Below are 25,823 nucleotides of genomic sequence, written 5' to 3'. Positions count from 1 at the left end.
TTATTATTATTATTATTATTATTATTATTATTATTATTGTTATTATAAACCAATACTTTAGTGCTTCTATTTAACATTCAGTAAAATTTAAACAAAAAATGATGATTTTAATGCCAAAGATTAAAAAAATCAATGACATTTTGGATATGCCTAAATCTTTAACCCTATCAAGACCGGTTCTTTGAGCTGACTCAAATCAATGTATGATGGAGATAGTTTCAAAATTTCTACATTCATCTTTCAGATACTGTGCTGTATCCCACAATCATTTAATATACCAGGGCAAAATATAAAAGGCAGCTGAAGCGCATCGTAGTAAATTTTTGTATGTAAATTTCAGTATACAAAACTGTGTATATTCTGTTGTTACAAGACAGTATTGATGCCTGGAAAACCTTTTCCACAGAGAGTTCCACTGTACTAAAAGTTGTTGAAGTAAGAAGTACCCTATCATACTAAAAAGTGTCTTATTTGGAATATCTGAATGGAATGCTCTAAATGAAACATTCTTGCTATGGCCATTACTCTCTTATCGAGAGCTCAGGATCTTAAGGAAGTGCTTAGTTTGTCCAAAATGTGATACTAAGACTTCTCAGCTCTGTAGGAAAAGTCCAATTCGGTGACTAACTGGTGCTCTTTTGCAAAGATGAAGACAAACGGGAGTCATAAAGGAAAAACTTCGGAGTAGGGTTTGGAAGTGGTCGATCTGGACCTCGTAGATAGGTCAGCTGCAGATTCCGACGGGACAGCAATCCTCAGGTTACCAGCCCCATTTCTTTGCTAGCTCCTCATTCCTGCCATCATCCGCACCTTCCACGGCTAAAGGGATGTCCTCTGTAGACACTTGCTCTCCGGGGCGCCCGAGGCCTTCGTAGATTTCAGACAATCCGTTTAGGAACGGAGCCTCCCCCATCACAGAAGTGAGCGACCTGTTCCCGCCCGCAGGCTGCCAGGGTTCCCGCGCGGTGGCTGCGGAGCAGAGGGAGTGCAGCTCGGCGGCCCAGAGAGGAAGCTCCCGGGCGCGAGGCCTCGCTTTCGTGGCTTTGAAAACTTTCCAGCGCGCGTGCCACGGCGACGCGCAGCTGCTGGGCCGGCGCCCACGCGGCCCGCGCCTCCTGCGGGGAACTTTTCGGCGCTTGGGTTGCCTTGTCACTCTCGCCTGCCGACGCGCCTCCCCCTGGGCTCGCGCTCCGCGAGCTCCCTCCCTCTTGGCGAGGACCTGCCCCGGCGCCGGCGGATCCCATCCCCGCCGCCGCCGCCGCTGCCGCCGCCGCCGCTCCGCGCTCGCCCTGCCCGGCCACGGCCGCACCGCGGAGGGAGCCCCTCTCCCCGGCCACCCGGCCGCGTGCCCGCGCCACCGCCTCCCGGCTCCCCCGCGTCTCGCTTTTCAACATGGCCCGGCCCCGTCCCGCGCCCTGAGAGCCGGCGAGCGCGGCGCCGAGCCCCGGGCGGCCCCCGGAGCGGGGGGCGGGGGAGGGGCGGAGGGGACCCGCCGCGAGGGGCTGGCGGCTAGCTTCGAGCCGACTTTTCGCCAATGGTCCAAAGCGACATGTCCAAGTCGCCTCCCACAGCGGCGGCGGCGGTGGCGCAGGAGATCCAGATGGAGCTGCTGGAGAACGCGGCTCCCGCGGGGGCGCTCGGAGCGGCCGCACAGGTAGCGAGAGCGCAGCGCCTTCTCCTTTCTTTGTGAGCCGCCCGGGCGCCGACCTCCATCTCTCCGGGCGCCTCCTCTCCTAGCATCCCTAGCCTGCCGCTCCCTGCTGCCTGGGTCTCCTCCGCCACCTCCTCCTTCCTCGCCCTTTGCCACCCACTCTCCTCTCCTGGCGCCAGTGACCCTGCCCCTTTTCGCCTTTCCCTGGCTCTTCTCCGGCTTCCATTTTTCTCTGCTTCCGAAAAGCAAGTGGGAAGGGGCGGGGGAGACCTCCCGGTCTTCAGAGGCTGCCCCCGGACTGCTCCGGTCAGCCCTCCTCGCCCCTTTCCGGGAGAGGCACATGGAGAGACATGAACCAGGCGAGTGGACTGGACCTGCTCAAGATCGTGAGTCTGGGTGGGCGGGAGGGGCTCCGTTTCCAGCAGCTCTTGCTCCGACGCCGACCCTTCTGGACGTGCTCTGAGCTGGGGTTGGAGTGGGCGGCATGTGATGGGGTAGGGGTGGGCAGGAGTGGGGGCGCTCTGTCCCAGACTCCCGGGTCCAGCCCCGACCACCTCCCGCACCTGCGGCGTTACACCGCCTTGACAGCTCAGCTCCCCTCGGGGCACTTGCCAAGGTTTGCCTGGATCCCTTGTTCCTTTCTCTTAAGAAATGAGCGAGTTGGGGACGCGAAAGTTTTTTATTGTTTTCATTTCCCCTGAAATGTTAGCCATTTCGGGGAGCTCAAGGACCACCTTTCTCTCTGATGAGTATTAGCGATTTCTGGAAAAATTGCAGTGTGCTGCTGGTTGTGAAATAGGAGATGTCAGGGGTAGGCGTTGGGCAATGGTAAGGTGGCTTTTACGTAAGGCTTTGGCAGGTGCGGTTTGGATTACAGACACCTCCGGGTCTCAGCGGTAAGGAGTCTCTCAACTTTTATCCTAGCAGGGACATGGCTTAAGACTCCCAGCTTTGGGCTGCTTGGCGAGTGATGGGAAGAGCTTAGGGTTACATTTCAAGCATCATTTTGGAGAAATGCCTCTTCTCAGCTTAACGATATTGGCTTGTTGATTTCAAGCCTACATTTGCCAGATTGTAAACTGTGGTGAGATTATGTATACATCATGCTCAAGAGAGAGCATGTTAGAATATTATTTACTGTAGCAATTGGAGCGGGAGTGGGACAAGGTAATAAAGGTTACAGACGTTTTGTTGCCGCTGTTGTTTTGATAGGTGGTGGAAATTGACAGCTCTAGATGTTTCCATACTGTTAAGAACGGCAGTTCCAGTGGCATAAGAGTGGAGCTTCATTTAACTTTCTTTTGCCACTTAAAACATAGAATTCACTTTGATTTGAGATGGAGGAAGAACGTAGAAACTAAGAACTTGTAGAATTAGCAATCCATTTCTTTCGTAGAGGTAAAACAGCTAGATTTTAATCTGCCTTGGGCTGTTTGAATGCAAAGCAGAGAGGGGACAGGTAACTAGCCACCTACATTTTCATTGAGCCTCAGCCAGAGGACCTGAATCCTTACCAACACATGTTACATTTGTTCTAGACTCCAGATTTTATCTAGACACCAGGTTAGAGGAGAGTGAGAAATATGCTCAGAGACCTCGGTTATTCCAGGATGAAGGTCTTGAATACTGATAGAGGAAAGGAATTGTAGATCCTCTTTTCTCTTTGATCTTCCTTCGGGGATTTTTTTTTTAAGTTTTTATTCTTATGATAAAAATAGAGTTCCTGAATTCGTGGAGATCAAAGTTAGGGCTGACAGAAAGCATGACCATTCAGATAAGAGGTCCCCATTTACTTGCTGATTTATGTAGCGAAACGTAAGTCAGCAAATATGTATTAGGCAGCTGCAATGTGGAAATGATTCAGAGTGAGAAGACACAATTTCTGCCTGACATTCCAGTGACTGCAGGTAGGACCAGTGTGTGACAATTGTATAGCATGGAACTACAAGAGAAGTACTGAATCTTATAGGTTTCCAAGGAGTAAAGATCACAAATATTCTATTTGGAGTAATCTGTAAAGACTTTATGGAAGAGGTGGCGCTTGAGAACACATTTGAAGAGGGGTCAGATTTCAACAGAGATGTTCAGAGACATGGTGGAGGGCTATACAGAAAACAAAGTCACAGAAGCTAGGAGTCTTGAAGGATACATTTATAATCCCCAGTTTGAAAAGAGTGTGGAAGAGTACAGATTGGGCGTAGTTAGGCATGATAAGGCAATTTGAGGCCACACTTGGAAGTTTTGGAACCTGCAGTGTATTGGACAATAGAGAACCGTGGAAGGGGTTCAGTGAAGGAGCCACATGACCACTCCTTCAGAAGATTCACCTGAGTATGTTCTGTAAGATAATCTGTTAAGTCTCAGGAGGCCAGAGGTGAAACTGCCAGAAGGGAGATGGATGTAATAGTTTGGACAAGAGGTAATAAGGCTTAAACTAAAAAGAGAAAATATAATGGATATGACAGGACTGCGCATGAGACATTTCAAAGACTGAATCCATGGGAACTGGCAAGTGATTGCGTAGATACAGGAGAGGGAGCAGTAAGGGAGGAGTGGATATTATAAGCAGGTAAGAGGTATAAAGATTCGACTGCGTCAACATCCATCTCCTTGCTTTCTCTGCCTTCCAACGATGAAAGCAGTTTTCCTTGAATTGTGTTCATATCACATCCGTTATTTGAGGGAAACATTGCCTTGTTTATTTTATCTCTAATAAATCATGGCATCATGGCGTGGAGAAAACTTGGCAAAGGCATCTATTCCATCTCTCTGGGCAGGACAGGCCAGCAGTAAAACCGCCTGAGAAAGGAGGCTGTCTGAGGAGCATCCCCCTTTTGTGTGACACTGAATAATAGTAATTCTACTTAGAAATGGAATTTTTATTTGCAAATGGTACCTCTAGGCACTCATTGGTTTTTAAGAATCCTTTCTATTTCGCCTTTGGATTATATGACAAGTTCTATATGAACAAAGCAAAAGAAGTAGATTCATAGACTCTGCCCATTTTCCCTTTTGATGTCAGTAATCCTGCCTAGGGATGGGGCACACTCATACATGCCAACCCTTCCGTCTAGCACACTGGCATAAATAAAATGGATATGTTTCTTACCTGAGAAGTGAGGGGCAATCTAACTGCAAATTCTTGCAAGTTCTGATGTAAGCAAATTGCATCACCTTTTTAGGTAACCTGTTGAACAATTTCAGTGCAAACTGGGACACAGTCTAGCTGCAAAGTCAAGGCCCGAATGTAGGACTCACCTTCAAAGCTCTACACCTGTACTGTTCACTGTAGTCACCACTTGTGGCTTCTGAGCACTTGAAATGTGACTGGTCTGAACTGAGATGTGCTATAAACGTAAAATACCAGATTTCAGAGACTTCATATGAAAGAAGGAACACACAGCATCTCAGTCATTTTGATATTGATTACGTGTTGCAGTGATAGTATTTTGGACATGTTGGGTTAAATAAAATACATTATTACCATTAATTTCACCTCTTGCCTTTTACCTTTTTCATGTGGCTACTAGCAAATTCCAGTTACCTACGTGGCTTATATTATCTGTTTGTCGGACAGCATAAGTCTAAAGGATAGCCCTGGTCATTCTCCGGGGAGTTGACTGGAACCTGTAGGAAGGCTGGGTGGATGAGAAGTAGGTGAAAGGGATTCAGACTAGGATGGCAACAGAAGCGGAAATGGATGAGCAACAAGAGCAGGATCTTAGCACTTTAGGCCTCAGAGAGATTGTAACCGGCACCTCCAGTTACACCTGAAAATGAACAGACAGTAACCAGAGGGCCTGTTTGTTTTGCTCCTAGCAACAGAACCCAGCTGGTTCCACCCCAGCGGAGTTTGCCAGATGCTTTTCAAGCAAGTTGTAGTAATACAGCCCCGTAATGGCAACATCCTGCATCGCTGTAGCACCGACCGAGCTTTATCTAAAAAGAGCAGCAGCCGCTCTCCTGTGGCTCTTGAACCACGTCAATACTGTGTTCCGGAAACATTCTTAGGTCCGAGGTACAGTTTAGTCTTTTGCAGTCACCCAACTTAGTGGTCACCGGTCCTGTGTTTTATGCTGTGCTAACCCCTTCACTCCTAGCCTAGGTCACTTTCCAACAGATTGGTGTTTTTGTTCTGGTGCGTCATGGGAGAAATTTTAAAACGTGCCAATCAGAATTTCTGAGTGTGTTCTAAAACGCGAACTATAACGTCTGACTAGCTGAGTGATTTGTGGTTTAGTTGGTCTTGGAGTTTTCATTTCTTTTCTTTTTGTCTTTCTTTTTATGTAAAGACTTCATCTACCTGTTGCTGTATTTACTCCCTTTGAATTATCCAGTTTGTAGTCTTGGTCTTTTCAAGAAAAGCTGAGCCAAATGTTAACTCTGCTGGGCAGAGGGGGTAGCCCTGTTCAGTTTTGTGACTGTGGGACATGTCTATATCGTACGAGTAGTATATGGGTAACACTTACTTTAACAATGACAGGGAGTTAAAATTAGTGATGACACCACCTTGAGTACCTGGGTCTGTCTTAGAGTTTTCTCCAAGCCTGGCTGGAGGTAGATTGTGAAGAGGCAAGGTTGGTCCCTGCCCTTCCCCTGCCTTCCCTGCCCCCTGCACATCCCCACTAGGTGTTTCTCTGCTTCCTGGCCTCCTCCCTTCTCTGCCTGCCAGACCCCCAGAAGAGCTCTATGTACGCTGCCTCTTGATTCCCTTTTTGTGTAAACTGATCCATTATGGAAAACAGCTCATGTTTCCCTTTTTGTAGGGAGGTAATCCCAGTTACTCTTCTGAAGTGAAGGATCCGACAACCCCGTTCACACTAAGCTATTGGTAAATGAGGTTTCCTGTCTGATTCCTCTCTGGATAGTTTTGGCTTTCTTTGCTTTGGACCATAAGATGAGGAAAGCATCCAGTTCAGAGGGATAAATATCAGTGAATGCTAATTGAGAGGGATGAAACTCATTTCAGGCATCCGCATTACACTCATGGGGAGCAATTTGTAGTTACAACCGTCACCATATCCATCAACCACAGAAGCGACATCATTCTTAATGCTGTCGCCGGGGCCTGCTGAGCCAACTCCGTGTTCATGGCTGGGCTGACATCCCCAGTTATCTGACAGCTTCTTTAATTAACCCCTACTGTCTACTTCAATCATACAGAAATTAGATTTTAACTACCTGTGGAAATGGGAACATTTATTTGCTGATTTTAAGACCACAGACCAATTTTGAAACTTAGTTCTCAAAGAAGACATTCATTCACGTCAAGCTGGTATTAACATCATGATGAATGTGGGCTATCTTTTTAGCGAGTCGTTTATATATTTGTGGCAATTGCTTAAATCTTTTTTTTTTCTAGTCTCTGAAATCTTAGCTTAGTTGATGTTTTAGGAGAAGGAAAAGAATTTAAATATATGGTTTTCTTTTGTCCTTTTTGCTATGGTGACATAATTTGTTTTTGTTAAGCTGCATGTAACTAATAGGCAATGAGTGGAAATTAGTGACTTTTCAGGACTGTGTTCCAAGAAGAACTTAGGGGTCTTCACATGTCATGGAGAGTATTATGGTTTACACTTTGCACTCTGGCCAAACCTGGGTGGTTTTGATTGTTAACTGCCTCCTATATCAGGTATTCATATGTTTAGCGTTGCTAAAAAATATTTAGAAAAACCATTGGTTGTAAAAGTAGCTGCATTTGAAGTAGCAAATTAAGTAAGAAAACTATACTTCTTTTCCAAATTTAGTCAACTAAATATTTGAATACTTAATCTTTTCTGTCTTTTTCCATTTGGAGGAAGTTTGGCCTTAACTTTTTTTTTTTTAATTCCTTCATGTGAAACACTCTAGCATTTATTTTCAAGGATTTAGAGTAACTAATAAACAAGTAATCCTAGCAAGATGGACTTAATTTTAAATATGCATTGGATAAAAGGAAACTTCATTTTGTAATGGTGGTATAAATTTTCACAAACATTTTTCAAAGTCCATGAAAATGGACTATTAGCTTTCCAAAAGATGCTTGAATTTTTTTCTTGATCCTGGATATTGTTATAAAAAAACAGCTAGTCATTGAGTAGTCACTTTACACTTAGAAATTTAAAAAGAAGACGATAGGAGAGAAATGACCGCTGAAATTAGTAAAATAGCAGAATAGAGGTGTAATTAAGCATATCTATTTATTTTGGCTTTTAATAAATATGATGTAGAATGAATAGGGATTTGCTATAACATTATTAAGACATAAACAAGTTAATGCTTTGAATAAATCATCCCTCATAAATTTAAGTGACTGAAAGACAATATATTTTTCTCAAAACTATCACCAGTTTGCATGTGATTCAGTGTTCCCTAGCTTTTTAGGGTGCAAATTGTGTCTCAGTACAGTTGAAAATTGTAGTAATGCACTATATATATATTGCATTGGTAGCTAAGTACACCTGAAATAATGTTTATGAACGTATTCCCAGGGGCCTGGAAAAATCAATGTCATTTTTAAATGTGTCTAATTTCTTGCAGAGAACTGAGCTTCCCCTGGGACTGAGTCTCTTAAATATTGTGTGGTTCTCACAGTGCCTATGGTGCAATTGAGAGCAGCCGTGAAAAAGCATACACACCAAAGCAGCTGAATAGTGAAACATACTTATCATTAAAAATCGGAAACCAATGACAGTAATCGAATTTCAGAGAAGCTTTACCCGTTTCAAAATGATACTGGAAGGATATGTGATAATGAGATGAGGTTCTATTTTCTTTGTTCTCAGAGATAATTTATGCTCCTCGTGAAGATACATAGTGTATTTGACATAGATTTGCCCCAATCCCCCCCTAAAGAAACCTGTTAGGCCTTAAAAATGCTTTTGAGGCAATAAGTATTTTTCCATACGGAATAATGTAATCTTTTTTTTTAATTTTATGGAAATTTTCATACTTTATTTTAGCGTTCATAGGCCTTGGAAGATACTTCTGTCCAAACCTTTGCATAATAATTGGAAAAGGAAGATCATTGTTGAAAGAATGTTATTTTTCAACAGTTTACTGAATAATGTTTACATAAGTAAGAAGAATAAGCTGTTAACTGAGGAGAACCTTGGATCATACATTATGAAAGCCCAGCCTAGATTGTCTTGCCTTTTATGAAGTTGAGAGTTAATTAAATGCCATGGAAACACATTTGTATTATATAAATCCCTTAGATACTTGGAAGAGGACAAACATATTTAAGAAAAATTTTTGCTTTAAGATTGTACGGCTCTCGTACTGATTGCAAATTCATCTAAATTACTCATAACACGAATGTTTGTAATGGATTTCAGCTTGCCTAAGTGCTACGTATATTATGGTTTATAAGATAGTTCCATTTTAATGGAAACCATGTGAATATGTAAAATGCAACAAAGTAGCATTTTCAAAACCCAAACATGGTGATTTTGAAAAAGTAAGTTTTGTGAATTCTGATAATCGAATGAAGTCTCTTGGAGAGTAATCACTCTAAACACTTTATGCGCTGTAGCCTGGTTTGTTTCCACTCTTCTCAGCCTAATGTGGGTATCAGTTTTTAAAATATTATTTTGAGCCTTTACCATGTGCTAGGTCTTATACTAAAAGCTATAAATATATTATTGCATTTAATACTTAATACAACCCTGTGAGGTAAGTGTTAATATCCCATTTTAAGAAGGAAAAGACTGATGTTTGGAGAAGTGAAGAAATTTGCTCCAGTTCTGCTGTAGCAGGATTCCAACCTATGTATATGTAACTGTAGAGTACAGTGTTTTCACTTATATTTTAATATTCATTATTTGCAATAACTTTGTGCGTAGAGTTAAACATAGATGGATGCAGAATTTATTCTTAGTGCTCTGAATATAAGCTGTAGATGCTAGAAAAATCAAGTTTATTTGTAGATGTTTGTGCTTGGCCCAATCTTATTATTGAAACAAATTCTTGCCTTTAACGTCTTGTTCTGAAATGCTTATTTTATTATTATTATTATTCCATAAAATTTATTTTTCTTGCCTTCTCAGCAAAATCACTAAGTTGTTAAAGAGCAAGATTTTCATACATTACAACAATGGGCCAGGACATTTTACAAAGTATTTTAATTTCGTATAATTCCCTCCCACTTATATAGCTATATCACCATCCCTCAAAGCAATCTCCAGATGCATCCAGTAATAGGAAGGATGGGCACCACGCTTCATTCATGTTCCGTCTAGACCTACGTATATATAAATTCAAAGGGAATCGGAATTCCTATTCCAGAATGTACTTCAGCCACCGTATGTGGTTCTTGCAAGTACCACTCCAATATATGAGTACCTGTGGCATTACAAATGAAAACATGACAAGACGCAAAAGATGAATGCTCGGTACCACTGGAAAACAATATTTCATTATGCCTGAATCTATTGCATTCATGCTGAGAGGTTTTGACAAGTTACCTGTCTCTCACCCTCTTGCTATCGCCTCAGACCTTCCTGCACTTAAGTGCTTATTTTTAAATGCTTTATCTTTAATTGCTTTTGCCTCTTGACAATAGATATGCTAACAGATAGCAGAACTTGTTTTAATTCACCAGTTACTAAATACTTTGCCTGGAAACCTCTTCTCCCTATAAACTCACTGATTTGAAATAAATATTTGTGATTCCACCAAGAATAACTTGTTAATAATGCTCATATGATGAGAATTCGTTCCTTGTTTTGGTCTTTGACATTTTCTAGAATTAGGCCTAGATTCCTGTGAGAGGGTCTAATAACAATCTCGTTTGTCCTTTTTTTTTTCTCGTTTGTAGTCATATGGAAAAGGAGCTAGAAGGAAAAACAGATTTAAAGGATCGGATGGGAGCACTTCTTCTGACACTACCTCAAATAGTTTCGTTCGTCAGGTAAGAGAGTTCTTAAATTCACGATTTGGAGAAGTATATTAAAGTGAGTTTAGTTTTTTTTTTAAAAAAGGTGGTTTTACACCATCATCCTTAAGATTTATATGGTTTTATTGTACTTAAACTTTTGGTTGAAGTGAAAATTGTGCCGTTTAGTGTCATAATTAATATATTTAAATTTGAAGTGAGACTGTGTGTAATATTTACACTCTTCCCTGGCAAGTTAGGAAAAACAAGTGTAAAATTCATTATAAAGGATTTCTTCATAGCAGAATGAGTGAAGTCCAGCAGAAATGATTACAGGTTTGGGGGTCTTTTCGGGGGAGGGGACAGGTAGCAGGCATCCATGGCGCCAGCTATGAAGTTGTGATACTGGCGTTCCTCTAGCTTGAGTTTTCGTCTTCTTGCTTTGGGCTTGGATTGTAAAAGAGAAAATTGTCCTTGGTCTTGGAATGGATGAGGCTGCTAAGGTTACATAGGGCATGTGATGTCTTTGGGATATAATTTAAACTGCCTTTGGAGACATAGCCGTCTTTTCAGTTAACGTGTGGTGTATTCCTGCCCAGCAGTTTGGAACTGTCCTCTAAACAGGCACCATCAGGGTCCCTAACGTGTACGCACTCTTGTATATGGTAACAGAAAGGACTGTCAATTAGCAGAGGAAGCAGAGAGGCAGCCACCTCTGAGGATGGTAGGTTCCGTGTAGAGACTAAAGTCTCATCAGAGGTCGGTGGGTGTGTATCTTCACCTGACACTTCTCAGTGGAGAGGAAATTTGGGAGGAAAGTGCTAGATAGAAAAAACCTGCTTTCCTGGCTGAAGGGCTCCCGCTTTCTGCTCGGTGCGCTTGTAAATAATCTTGTCAGTGACAGCTCGCTCTTCAAAACATTGGTTGTCCACTGGAAAAGCTGCTCCATTTCTTTTGGAAGGAAAGCCATTTTTCCCCACTCCTTCTTGTATCCCTTCTCCCGAGTCACTCTCCTACAGTTAGTTAGCAACCAGTTGAGCTTAAACTTATTCACCTGTTGCATCAGTGGGGTTTTTGTTCTTGGCTGGTTGGTGCCTCCTCACACTTTCCTGATAGAAAGGATGATCCTTCTCCAGCCATCAGTTCCCTCCTTACAACATCAAGCGCTCTGAGTAACTTGTGACAACTGGAAACATTTTGGTTCTGGTCGATGCCAATTGGGAATTGTTTTGGTTGCAGGAAGTTAGAAAAAGAGAACTGGTTAAGGAGGAGTGGAGCTTTTTTGCTAAAAAATATTTGGAAAGAAAAAGGAAGATGAAGCCAAGTGAGGCCCAGCACTGGAGCAATGTTCTAATGGTGTCAGAGGTGCTGAAGGTGTGCGTTTGGCCTGATGCTGGTGTGGGCAGAATTCAGGTCCAGAGTATGAGTGAAGGGCCCTGAGAAATGGTAACTTGGCTTGGGTGCGTCAGTTAAAGGAAAGTTACCCAAGGCCTTTTCCATTTCAAGCATCCATATTTATTCTGCCTGTGGGACAAGGAGATCGAACCTGGGGAGCTAGGGCTCCCCAACTCTGAGTCATCATCTCGGGGCTGAACATTGGAGCACCTGAAGCAGAAACAAAACAGGTTCTTAGAACTCATAATAGCTGCAGCAAAGCCATGCAAAATGACAAGCAGCTTGTCGAAATTGCACGGAAAGAAAAACTGACATGTTTCAAGTGAGCAAGATATTGTGAATAGAAATAAATAGGATAGAGCCCATTCTGTTCATTTTAGTTCTGTAAAAATGTCATTTAAAGGCAGTCGCTGGACCCTATTTTCCAGTTGTCTCTTTGGCTGTGAATTCTCTCCTTTCATGGAGTTTTGAGAACTTAATTCATCAGACTGGGAGAGATTCCCACACCGTGGTGTAATTAACTGGAGTTTGTTTTTTTTTCCTGATAACTTTCTTTTGACTTTGTGTTCTTGGTGATGTATGTGAAATTCTATGCTTGAAACACAGTTATAAATGGATAAAGAGAGCTGGTAAACTACTTAATGCAAATTTAGATATATATTGCCAAAACAGATGTGAACATGTAAGAAGTCGAAAAAAATCTATCCTAAAGGCCCATCTTGAAATAAAGGCCCATCTCCTTGAATTGCAGTAGAATGAGGTGCTTGCTGTGGCTTGGATTGGGGTCAATAATTACACAGACATCAGAACCTGAGGGGCCCGCTTGTTTCTGTCAGAGAAGGAAAACCTGTGTCTTTGGCAAGAATGCTGAGTTAAAAACTGCATTTTTCCTTTGGTAATTTAATCTCTATTCTGTTAAAACTGCGTTCATATTTTGCTACCATTTGAGAATAAGCAAAAGCCACCATGATGTAGCTAAATATTTAATAGAAATGGTTTCGTCGAGTATTTGCAGAAACGCATGGTAGATAGTAACAATAAGAATACGTTAAATTAGATGATTTGAAGCAATCTCTTTTAAATGTTTTCTTTTTATCATAAATCGATGTTTTCTTAAGCAAGTGACTTGCATCGGTATACATTACTTGTCTGTGGCTAGGGCACATGGATAATTGGTATCAGAAAGGTGTTCGTTCAACATAACTAGGCTCTATGTAAAAATATCTTACAATCAGATTCTATTCCTGCCCTTGAATTAAAAATAATTTCCATACAATTGTGAAAACCTTAGAATTACATTTTTACAAATAATCTGTTACTTATAAAGACTGTCAAAACTATTTGGGAAACACTACATACGTTTAGGTAGTCTTCATAATAATGAGATTTAAAAGTTTTAGAGATTGAAAATGTGAAAATTTTACATAAAGAAAAAGAATTAAAAGCTTTTTTTTTTAGTAAATGAGAGAACGTCATAGAGTTTGATATGGACTGAATTGTGTCTCCTGAAAATTCATATGTTGAAGCCTTAACCCACAATGGAGGTGGGTCTTTACAGAGACAATTAAGGTTCAATGAGGCCCTAAGAGTGGGGTCCTAGTCCCGTGGGACTTGGTGTTCTTATGAGGAAGAGACACCAAGAATGTGCACGCACAGAGAAACGGCCGTGTGAGGACATAGTGAGAAGACGGCTATCTACAAGCCGAGGAGAGAGACCTCACCAGAAACCGTCGCTGCCAGCCTCCAGAACTGTGAGAAAATAAGTTTCTGTTGTTTAAGCCCCTGATCTGTAGTCTTCTGTTATGACAGCTCTAGCCGACTAATACAGAAATATATACAATTGGGCTTGGAAGTAGGCCTGTTTTTTTTCGCTTTAAAAATAAATATATTGGCGTGTAGCATATATGCTGAAAAAGGCACAAATCTTAAGTGTTCAGTCTGATAAGATTTCACAAGGGAAACACACCTATGTAACGACCACCCAGGGCAAGAAATGGGCATTACCAGCAACTTAGATGCCTCCTTTTGCCCCTTCTCAGTCATTATTTCCTCTTTTCTTGCTAAAAGTAACCACTATCCTTTCTTCTGATACCATAGATTCATTCCGTCTGTTTTTGGAGTTTTATAGAAATGGAATCATTTTGTGTCTGAATTCTTTCACTCGACCTTATGATTCTTATATTTATCCGTGTAGTATGTTTCAGTAACTGGTTAATTTTCTTTACTGTACAGCCTTCCATTGTACAAATATACCAGAATCAATTTATCCGCTTGACTGTTGCAAGACGTTGGGTTGTTTTCAGTCAGGGTTATTGAGAGTAATGCTAAGATACACATTCCTCTTTGTACCTTTGGTATACTTAGGTATGCACTGGGTTTTTTTTTTCCCCCTGAGGAAGATTCACCCTGAGCTAACATCTGTGCCAATCTTCCTCTATATTTTACTATGTGGGCTGCCAGCACAATATGGCCAGTGACAGAACAGTGTAGATCCCTGCCTGGAAACTGAACGTGGGCTGTGGAAGCGGAGTGTGCTGAACTTAACAACTAGGCCACTGGGGCTAGCCCTGTATGTATGCATTTTTGTTCAATGAGTCGAGTGGAATGCCGGGTCAGCTGGTTGCATATGTTCAACTTAAGTAAACACTGCAAAACAGTTTTCCAAAGTGGTTGAGTCAGTTTGCACTCCCATAAGCAGTGGATAACAGTTTCTTTTGCGTCATATGCTTGCCAACACTTGGCATTGTCAATGTTTTTTGTTTTAGTCATTCTTTTTTTTTTTTTTAAAGATTTTGTTTTTTTCCTTTTTCTCCCCAAAGCCCCCAGTACATAGTTGCGTATTTTTAGTTGTGGATCCTTCTGGTTGTAGCATGTGGGACGCTGCCTCAGCATGGCTTGATGAGCGGTGCCATGTCCACGCCCAAGATCCGAACCTGCGAAACCCTGGGCCACCAAAGTGGAGCACGTGAACTTAACCACTCGGCCACGGGGTCAGTTCCTGTTTTAGTCATTCTTATGACAGTGTAGTGGTAGCTCATTGTGGTATTAATTTCCATTCCCTGATACCTGTGGATGGAACTAGGGAGTATCGTGTGAGGTATATATGTGTGTATATATATATATATATATATTTAGAATCTGAAAGAGATTATGTTATGAAAGAGGTTATATTATTTTATCGTTGTTTGTGGTAAACATCCCATTAACACTGGTAATTAGGTCTGTGACAATTTGATGAAAATCATATCGTAGCTATTTGCTGGAATATGTTGAAACATGTTGGAATACCTTAGCACATGAGCATGAAGAGAAGCTACAAAGTCAAAGGGTAGACGGCATTTACCCATGGTTTAATTTTTTCCAAGCTTTTAGTTGTATATTTTTAGCCATCATTTGTTTGTGATGCTCCAACTAAACTTATTTTTTAATAAAAATTATTAGTCTTAAGGAAAAATTGCTGCTAATTATTTCTGCTTTAGGCCCTGAAGCAGAATAACGGCTCCCATGAAGAAATTTTGGCATTGCTAGATGAAGCTTCCATTTTGTTAACTAGTTCACCATGAGTTAATTAACCAGTCTTCTGGTCCTTCACATCGTCAATCTAAAGTCAGTGATATTTCAGAGATGGGGGTTGGAGGATGACTTCCCTCATGAGCTTAGTTAGCATGATGCTGGAGCCGGGGGAGTGGCTGAGTCCTGCTCAGTGTTGCAATGTGGCCACTTCCACAGGGGTTATCGGTTGCGTGTGGCAGATATTAGTGGGGCTTCCCATGGGCTGTGGGAAACGAGGTTGCTGTTGGTTCTGCTCTATATAAGCTTGTTGTAAGTGGTGGCCTAGCTCAGCTTGTATATCAAACATTTCACACTCAGAACTCATTCCTTCTTGAAATTTCCTAACACAATAATCGGAAGGAAAGTTAATTGTGGTTTATCTGTTTGTTTTTTAAGTCTCATTCCCATACGTTGCAGTTAAAATGTTACTGGAATGCAAAATATGTTCACTCTATACTGAACTTATTATTTCCATAGTTGGCTTTTACGTAAATTGTGATGTTAGGAGATTTATTTAAAATGGTTTTCCTCAAGAAGCAGGGTGGTGGTTAAGTATTGGGACTCTGAGGCCAGGCTCCCTGAGTCTGAATTCTGCCTCTGCCATTTATTGGTTGGCCTTTGGACAAGTGGCTTAATCTTTGTGCGCTCCAGCACTTTCATCTGGGAAATAGTCACAACCTTGAATGTTAGTTGTAAGGATTACATGAGTTAAAACTTATAAATTGCTTGAACTGTGCCTGGTTTCTAGGAAGTACAATTTAAGAGTTTATCATTAGTCCTTATAAATATTATTGCCTATTTAGAACATTAGTTAAAATCTAAATAAGAAAAAGACCATGGCAGAGGAAATAATAATAGTTAATGTTTATTGAGTAGATACTGCATATTCTATCTGTAGCCCCATTTTACAGGTGAGAAAATTGAGGAACAGAGAGGTGAAGTAGCTTGTCCACAGTCACTTTACGAGGTTGGAGTCAGAATTTGAATCTAGGAGGCTGACTCCAGATTCCTGCTTTCATTGGTTATGCTGCACTCCCTTGTAACGAAGGCCGAGAATAAAGGGAAATCAGTTACAAGTGTTTAAGTCTTTCCACTGAGGATGACTTGGGGAAAGATTCCTACAGGCCTTTTTAGGGTGAACGCATACAAAGTCAGTTGTCTTTTAACTTTCTTATGGGAAGATGTGGATATCTTCAGCATTGTAAATTTTCCCTAGCATCATGATTATAAAAGAAAAAAAAAAGCATCATTCCCTTACTTCTTTCATCTAAAGTTATCCAGATTCCCACTTTGTATCACCATTTCAGCATACTTTGCTACTTTTGTCGGCAATGAGAAGTAAAGACTTAGAATCCAAAGATTTCTTTTCCTTCTATTTTTCCTTCCTATTTCTTCCTTCTTCCTGCAAAAGTCAAAGAAACACGTACTTTTTTGAATGCTGAAAGTCCTTTTTTTCTTTCTTTCTTTTCTTTTTTTTAAAATAAACTTGGAAGTGAACTCAAGTCTGAATCACCTACAGCATCATGCTGGTCAGTTTTGAGGTCTGGTTGAGGCTGATGTAGGCCACTGAGTCATTCTAATTGTGAATCTGGGTAAAGTTAGCTGCGTAGATGGCACCTGGCTTTACATTAGGCCTCTTTAGAAGTGGTTTTCCAGTTCATTAGGGCCTTTGCTTGGTAAATAGGCATTTTAACTTTAATTTATTAAGATGCAGACAGTGTTAAACATGACTTCTAGGCCCTGTAATTAGAATTAATGAAGATTATTGTTCACATAGTTTATATACTAAAAGGTGTTTAATACATAAAGCTGTGGTTATGTTGGATTTATTATTAAGATAATTAAGATATCCAGGCTGTCTTCGATTGTAGTATAAACTCTTTGTACTTTTCAGCTCTGTGTTGTGAACAGATGCATCAATAAGAGAACTTCATTTATCGTAATAATAAACCTGGAAAAGCTACCATTCTTTAAATCTGCTGCATTTAGTTCCTTGCATTAATTTATAGTCTATTAAGATAATTAAGTTTTCATATAATTTAGCTCTTTCTTCCCAAATTTAGCAAAACAAGAAAAAAAGAATCCATCAGGTTTGCTGTCAAAAAAGAAGGAGAGAAGAAAGAGAAGGAGCGAAGGAGAAGAACGAGTAGTTTATTTTAGCACCAGAACCTAGGCTAGTAAATTAATTTACTGGAAGAAAAATAGGCAGATAGGAGTAACCGGGCTGCCTGGCATTGAAGGATAGAACATTTGTGCTGTTCTTTTCAAGAGATTGCGCAAGAACTGCTAACTGTATAAATTCTTTGATACTGCCAAGGTCAGGGAAAACTATGTACGTCTGCAAATAAGTACTTGGTCATCAAAGTTAAAGCAGCTTGTGGGGGGTGTAGAGGGCAGTGTTAGTAACTGCTTATTCAGCCTGAAGTTGGTTCTCTTCTCTTCATTTCTTTGCCCTTCTCTGCTCTTCTCTTCTTTCTCTCTCCCTCTCTCTCTCACTGATTTTTGTTTTTCTTTTTTTTTATTTCTTCATTCTCTTAAAGACATGTGTTCTTCCTGGCTGCATTTTTGTACCTGGCAGTATTCCTAAGATGAACAGCAAATGCTAAGAGGGTGACTGCCAGTTTGCTTTATTTTGATAATTCCACGGCATGGCAACATTCATTCAGAGTCCACTGCATCTGAGCTCTACTATATGCTCTGCTGGAATGGCCAGGACTCACACACTGTTTCCACTGATCATTTTTCTAGGTCACCCTGTTGTACCAACTGGTGTCCTTTATGTAGGATGTTGAGCCTTAGGAATCAACAACTCTTTTTGGAATTTTCAAGTGCCACTATTCTTTGGGATTCATGGGGAAGAACTCTGCAATTGCTCTGTGATTTTGCTCACCAACATATGTTGTGGTTGCAACGAAATAATCCTGTAGCTTCCAAGGCCTTCCAGAATACAAATCAGGATGACAAAATGGAACGAACCAAATATTTAACAGAAGGTTGCATGACACTTTCAGAACATGGTATTCTAAACAAATTCCATCATCTTCCAGTACCATGTTCTTGGTGCTGCTTTTTTGGACCTTTTATTAGTTCAGATTGGCTTTAAATATGAATGATTAATCACAGAGACACACAGTCTATTTTTTAGTTTTGTTTTGCAAAGACAGATTAAACTGCGATAATGATTACAGACTCCAGGCCTGCGTAGACTGATATGTTTAAGGTTGGATAAATCTTTCAGCCCTTAAATACTGGCTTGTTGCCTTGTTACGCTGTCTTCGTCACAAACACAACTATAAATAATAATGCAGTAGATTTATTGCCTCTGTGATTTCCTGTAAATGTCTCTCTATCATATTAGGCATTCTCTTAGATTTTGTGAATGGCAGAATCTCTTCTGAGACCTCTTAAGAACTCTTCTTAAATATATCAGTATAAAAATGTTGAGCTTTTCAGTCAAGAAGTCCCTTGTTCTTTCTCTTGCCTACATACTACTAGGAATGTCTTACTTTTTTCTTTTAGGAGACGTACGTACTTTAGAAAGTATTAAAACAAAATTTAGATTTTGGACTTCAACTTATAATTAGCTTTAAAAGTCTTTTTTTAACACATTTTTTTCTGGGAGAACAAGGGCATGATTATATATGAAATCTTCCTCGTTCTCAGATTGTTGTTATGTGTTTGGAACTCCTCCCTTATGAACTGCCAGCCCTGCTGGTCTAGTGGTTAAAATTTGGTGCCCTCACCTCCGAGCCCTGGGAGCCATACCACCCATCTGTTGGTTGTCCTGCTGTGGTGGCTGTGCGTTACCATGATGCTGAAAGCTCTGCCACCAGTATTTCAAGTACCAGCAGGGTCACCCATGGTGGACAGGTTTCAGTGGAGCTTCCAGAGGAGACTTCCTGGGAAGAAGGACCTGGCCACCCACTTCCAAAAAGACTGGCCATAAAAACCCTGTGAATAGCAACAGAGCATTGTCTGACAGAGCACCAGAAGGACACAGAGTCATAAGGAGTCAGAATTGACTCAGTAGCACTAACAACAAACCCTATAAAGTAGGTTCAATTATTAAAATAATTTTGTGGATTGAGGCATTTTTTATCTTTGCATATCTTTTTTCCACTGAGATAAATATATCATTTTAAAACCCAGAATTATTTCTGCAGGTATTTTTAGTTTCTTCGACTCTCAGATATGTTTCAAATTATGATGTGTTTTCCACTCATGCTCTCTTTTCTTTCATTATTCTTCACCTCCTGCTTGGCCGATCCATTCAAAGTCTTAGACTGAATTAGCCCCACTAGATTAATTGAAAATTTACAGGTGATCTAATATGGAGTAACTACTATGGCTAAGAAAATGGAGTTTCATCAAACACTGAATTTACAAAAAGTGTATGTTTCAGTTGAACCCTAAACTTTTAGGAGTACCGCTGAAGATCAGTTACTTAGCTTAAAGTTAATTATTCATGCACCTCAGGTCTTCTCAGGCAACCTACCCAAGATAGTAGTCTGGTCCGACCATGGAATAGTTCTCTCTTCCCTTTTCTGTCTTTTATAGATGCAAATATTGTCAGCTTCTTTCCCTCTTGATTAGTTTCTGGAAGTCTTATGTCTGATGTTTATCAGATGCTGAAGTCGTCCTTTTTGAGATCTTGGCTTATGCCTCAAAAATATTTGCTGTGGTTCAGTTCAATAAGTAAGTATTCCAGTTTTATCTCATCTTTATTCTACATTCATGACCAAGCATGTGTGTTTATTACAAAGACCTGAGGTGGAGAAAAGAAGCTGAACCCCCACATCCCCGCCCCGGATCCTACCATGCTTCCTTTCACCATATGCTTATTTTGGAGTTTGAGGATAAAGGAGAGAAAAAAACAGGAAGATGATCACAGGAGGAGGGGAGAACCTTTGTAGAATCTTCCAGTGACTCATAATTGGGAAAATGTAGTCAAGCTCTTCAGGAAGTCTCTGTCCTTGTCACCCTCTCACCATCTGTATCCTCCCACCAAAACCATCATCAGGTTTTAGAGAATCATCTTGGCTTAGGGCTTTACATTCCTTCATATTTCCTTATGTCCCCGGTATATGTAGAAAGTTCCAGCTTCCGTTCTTTCTTTACACCGGGTGACAGGAGAGCCCAGGGGACAGCCTGGTTGTTTGGACTTCTGACAGGGGCACTTTGCTTTGACTCAGCTTTCTCCTCTTCATCCTCTCTGAGAGTCTGGGCATTGTGACCTCACCAATTTTTCTCTCTTGTAAAATAATATTTTCTCTGAGCCAGGGGTCTTCTTTTTCATGTCGGTGTAACCTTGACGTTTACTCCTCTTCCTGTCTCACTCCCATGGAAAGATTTCTTGATTTCCCTTTGGTCTGCATGCTGCATCTGAATATTGGAAAATGGCCAACCTCTTTTTTCTTTTTTTAAACCATGCCCGCAACCAAAACAAACAAGCAAGCTTTTCGTTTGAAAGAAGAATAGCGTGGATGATGTATTCGTTTGCTGGATCTGTAGTAGTGAGGTACCACAAACTGGGGGGTTTAAACAACAGAAATTTGTTGTCTCACAGTTCTGGAGGTTCAAGTCTGAGATCAAGGTATTGGCACTGAAGGAAGGATTGCCCCAGGCCTCTCTCCTTGGCTTGTAGGTGGCTATCTTCATGTTCACATGGTATTGTCTCTGTCGCGCGTCTGTCTACAATGTTCTCCTTTTTATAAGGACATCAGTCACATTGGATTAGGTCCCATCCGAATCTCATTTTAATTTAGCTACCTCTATAAAGACCCTATCACCAAATAAAGTCACATTCTAAGGTACTGAGGGTTAAGACTTCAGCTTATGAATTTTGGAGAGACGCAGTTCAATCTATAACAGATGGTGACTCTGTTATAACTAGCTTCATAAATAATTTTTTGCTTTCTTATTCCTTAAGCGTTTCACATGAAGATAGACTTAACATGAAGATAGACTAAGAAGCTTTGAATCAAAAAGCCAGTATATATCAGAAAGACGGAAAAACGTCTTTTGCTAGAATATTAAAGGAGTAAAAAAGTGCACTTCCTTCAACTGTGTCAATATGATTCATATAGAAAAGGAATAACTTCTTGTATTTCTTTTAATCAACCTAACAAATTCAACTAATATCTTAATTATGAACCCACTTTAATTTTCTTTACCCTACGAACTTTTATTTAGATTATTCAGTATCTTCAAAGTATAAAATTTCTTCCTAAGACCTTTATAACTTGTATCTAAGGACATGTCAGAGATTTATGAAATGTTTAAAAGCCTTGGGGCTTTTAGAGATTAAATTCATCAGTAGGACCCAGAATCTGGTTCACTCTTTAGCACAGTTTGTCTGGTGGCTAAAATATGTATGAACTATTTTGTGTCTACAATAGACGGATTTTTTGCGCTTAGCTTCATGACAGCTATGAATGCACACACACAAACATTTATGCATGTGTGTATGTGTGTGAGAATGTATTCATGACTTTTAGGTTTTCCTTTGGCCCTTTTCCCTCTCATGTTTAAAAACAGAACTATATTTTAAAATGTAATTATATGGATAATTCATTGGCCTTCGTATGTACCAAGATTTGAGCTTCTATTTAAAAATAATTTTTATACTTGCATTTCTTACAGCGCATTATTGAGTCTGTTGAGTTCTTACAGTTGTTACTTCAAGCATATAGACATTTACTACCAAGAAGAATGAGAAATTAAGATCCTCACTTAGTCTTTCTCTCTGACAATTATAAGGAGAGCTGTAGCAAGGAGAAAAACCATATGGTGGGTCAGAATACCCTGCTGTGTATTAGCTACTAGTAAAAAAAAATCAAAGATCATCTGTCACCTCTTGCTGATTTATGTGATGAAGCTTACTGGTTCCCTAAGGTGGGGATTGTACAGAAGAACGTTATTTACTCTTTTCAAGGTCTTATTTCAAGTACTGTTCCTTTACTAAACAGAAGGTGTTTAAGGAATACAGTAGAAATCTCTATTGAAGACTTGACAGTCAAGTGTGTTTTTAGCATCAGAGAGCTGGACATGTGCATTTGGAAACAATTCCCAAGGTCTTCTAACGCTCACTCATGATTGAGCACTATTACCTGGAAGGGATCAAGGGATCAGACTGGGTCCTAAAGAAAAAATTAGGTAGGAAGCCGTTACTAGGGAAGTAGTAAACCAAGGCATGACTTATTGATGTATGAACAACCATTTGTGAACCTGAAGGAACTGTGTGTTATAGCAGAGGAGCCAAGGAAAGTCCTGTGTCAGCCCTGAGGAAGTGATGCTTTATTCTGCTAATAAGGATAGAAAGCATTTGAACATTTATCCCAAGAGTACTTTTAAATTAAACATTTTAAATTACAATTTAAAATTAAATTAAGAGTAATTTACAGTTGAAAATGGAAGTGCACGTTGTGTTTCTGGGAGGGTAAGTCCGCCTGTGCATCAGGGTGTTTGGCGGGAGGGGTGGGAGATGAGGTTGGAGGTGTAGGAGGGCACCAGATCTCAGAGGGCCTCTGTGCCATGATGAGTTATAATGTGGCATCCTGGGGAGAGGGCAGGTTTGAAAAAAAGCATCTATGGGTCGGCTAATTGGAAAATCCATCATCGTCAAAGAACGTTTGAATAAAGATGATAGTAATAGCTAATGTTTACTGAATGCTGATGGTATGCCAGCCACTCTGGTAAGCACTTTATTTAACCCTTAACACGACTCACTGAGGTGAGTGCTGTGTCTATCCCCATTCAACAGATGATGAATTGAGGGCTAGATAGGTTAGTTAATTTGCCCAGGTTCATACACTTGAAAGTACGTAGTATTTATTAAATCCTATTAGTATACTCTTGGGAATGTTTAGGTGTGTGTTGGGCAATGAGAGACTTTAGACTACAGTGATGCTCAAAATCTGGGAGAAAGTGGCATGGTGGTTCTGGGTCATTAGGTCAAAGCCAGTGACCATGTCTGTGGGTGCGAGGCACAGAGTCCAGCCACCTGAGCCAGGGCGCTGGGCAGAGTATTGGGTCCCAAGAGCTGAGCTGACCTCAGGCAGGGCTCCAGCACTGTCAAGGAATCAGGAGTTTGGTATTGAGTATAGATGAAGAAAGAGAGATGTTCACAGTTAGTGAATCTGAATGAAGGTTATGTGGGTATTAATTGTACCATTCTTTAAATTTTTCTACAGGTTTGAAAAATTTCAAAATAAATAGTTTGGGACAGGAGGAAGTGGTGGGGTGAAGTGGGTAGGATGCTACTTAAAACAAAGGGCAGAAGAGAAGCTCTGTGCCCAGGACTCCAGGACCGAGTTAGAAGTGGGAGTGCTTGGTGAATGTCTGCCCCCTCAAGGAACATAGAGAACAAGTAATTTCACCCTCTCAGACATTCATTAGATAGCATCCTACCTGCCTTGTCAGGGACATTTTGAGGGCTAAAGGGCCTTATAGAACAGAGCTGGGAGGCAGAGGCTGGTGTTTCTCCTGGCAACCTTATTACAGAGTTTTGCGTGACAAAAAATATTCTGAGACTTTTTCAGCAAATAAAATAAAACTATGTACAAACACAGTATAAGTAGCTTTTCCTCATGGATGTAAAGTGGAAGGAGGTTAGAGGATTTACAGCCCCCAACAGCTGCTTATCTTAATATCCTATTGTGGCTTTTTCCGCAAATTTGTGCAAACCCCTTTGAACTAGGGGTGCTGACTAACAGCCTTCTTTCTTTGAGTAGAAGTAGTCATTAGTGGTCATATAAGTTGAAAATCAGCCATTCTCTCTCTGCCTCAGGCCATTTGTTTGTGGGAAAGCAGTTGTTTGAGAAAATTAGGTTATTTGGTTACCAAGAGATACTGTCCTTTACCCTCTCTAATTACCCTCTTTTGGAAGAAGAATTGCTTACTATTTGTTAGACAGCTCTGCATGCTAATGGTCTTTTGGGAGGTGTTTACAATATTCCTATAAAAAAGGTCAAAACCATTTTACTAGCGTTTTCCACAGTTTCTATTGCTGTTAATACAGGAAGAGTCAGCATCCTGACAGAATGATATATAACATGAATGCAACAAATTGTATCTTAATGATTTAGAAAAAAAGTTTGCATGTAACCTGATTTTCAAACACAAATGCTTCAGGAGCACACGTCAGTGTTTAGTCTTTAATTCAAAGCAGAAAAGTAACTCCCTTCAGGATTTGAAGATGTCTATACTTTATTATGAAACAATTTCTGTGATCATTTGTTTGTGTGTGTATGAAACTTACATTGGAAACAGGCCAAGTGTACATGTACTTTCTGACTCTGCTAGACTTTATTTATACCAAGTTCTCTTTACTGTTTCTCATTTACTCATCCACTCATCCATTCATTTACTCACTTGTTCACTAACATGTGAAGTACCTTTGCCAGGCACTGGGCCAGATAGAGAATAAAATAAGGTTCTTTTGAGTTATAAGATAAGTAAGTCCTGGGGGTGTAATGTAGAATGTGGTGACCATAGTTAACAATGCCGTATTATGTATTTGGAAGTTGCTAAGAGAAAAGATCTTAAATGTTCTCATCACAAGGGAAGAAAATGGTAACTATTTATGCTGATGGATGTTAACTAAAGTTATTGTGGTAATCTTTTCACAGTATCTACATATATCAAATCTTTATCTTTATGTTTACACCTGAAATTAATACAATGCTATATGTCAATTATATCTCAATAAAAATAACAAGATTCCTAGATTAAAATCTTAAAGTAGTAAATGTATTAGAGCTTTTTAAAATCCATTGTTATGAGTTCTGTAATAGAGGAGAATGCCAAATCTGGTGGGTTCAGAGAGAAGGGACTGGTTAATTCTACCATGGGGAGATGGAGAGAATGTTACCAAAGAGGTTGTATCTGAGCTGAATATTGATGGATGAGGTGAAATATTCTAGAAGAAATTGGGAAGGGATGTGCCAGGCCAAGAAAGCTCATCCTGTGCCAAGGCACGAAGAGAGAGAGAGAAAATGGCACCTTCCATCTTCTGTGGCTGGTGGTTGTGTGGGTGGGAGATGAGTCCAAACAAATATAGGTGTCTGAAATTGAAACATGGAAGAACAATGTCACCGCACCTGTGTCCCCTATGTAGTACAACTGTGATGTCATCTGGCTTTCCTTGTTAGGACCACTTCTATACCAGGGGAGATGTTTATACATCTTTCTAACACCTTATTCACGTACAACGGTTCTGAATAAGCTATTAAGACACTGCTCCATCTCAACCAACACCAAATAAGGGTTGACGTTCATAGCTCTCTCTGTTAGTGTGGAGCATTTTAAAGGACACTACGTTTATTAACAAACACCATCTGCCTTTCTATTTCCCTTCAAACTGACATTAGA

At 40.5% G+C, this 25,823-nt stretch overlaps 1 protein-coding gene across 4 annotated transcripts in view; it reads left to right on the top strand.

Moving 5' to 3' along the window:
- The first annotated feature begins 1,269 nt into the window (after positions 1-1,269).
- CACNB2 (calcium voltage-gated channel auxiliary subunit beta 2) overlaps positions 1,270-25,823 on the top strand; it is a 353,267-nt gene continuing 328,713 nt past the window's right edge. For 2 of the 4 annotated variants that reach the window (XM_023632326.2, XM_023632324.2), the window contains exons 1-2: positions 1,424-1,654; positions 10,449-10,541. In XM_023632326.2, the coding sequence (XP_023488094.1) occupies positions 1,535-1,654; positions 10,449-10,541 (213 nt within the window). In that variant the 5' untranslated portion in view covers positions 1,424-1,534. Of the gene's footprint in view, positions 2,038-10,448; positions 10,542-25,823 lie in introns of all 4 variants that reach the window. The other 2 variants (XM_001497017.5, XM_023632325.2) reach the window with 2 other exon arrangements.

The sequence above is a fragment of the Equus caballus genome, chromosome 29, assembly GCF_041296265.1.
Source record: "Equus caballus isolate H_3958 breed thoroughbred chromosome 29, TB-T2T, whole genome shotgun sequence".
Lineage (NCBI taxonomy): Eukaryota > Metazoa > Chordata > Mammalia > Perissodactyla > Equidae > Equus > Equus caballus.
This window is presented reverse-complemented; position numbering and strand designations above follow the sequence as displayed.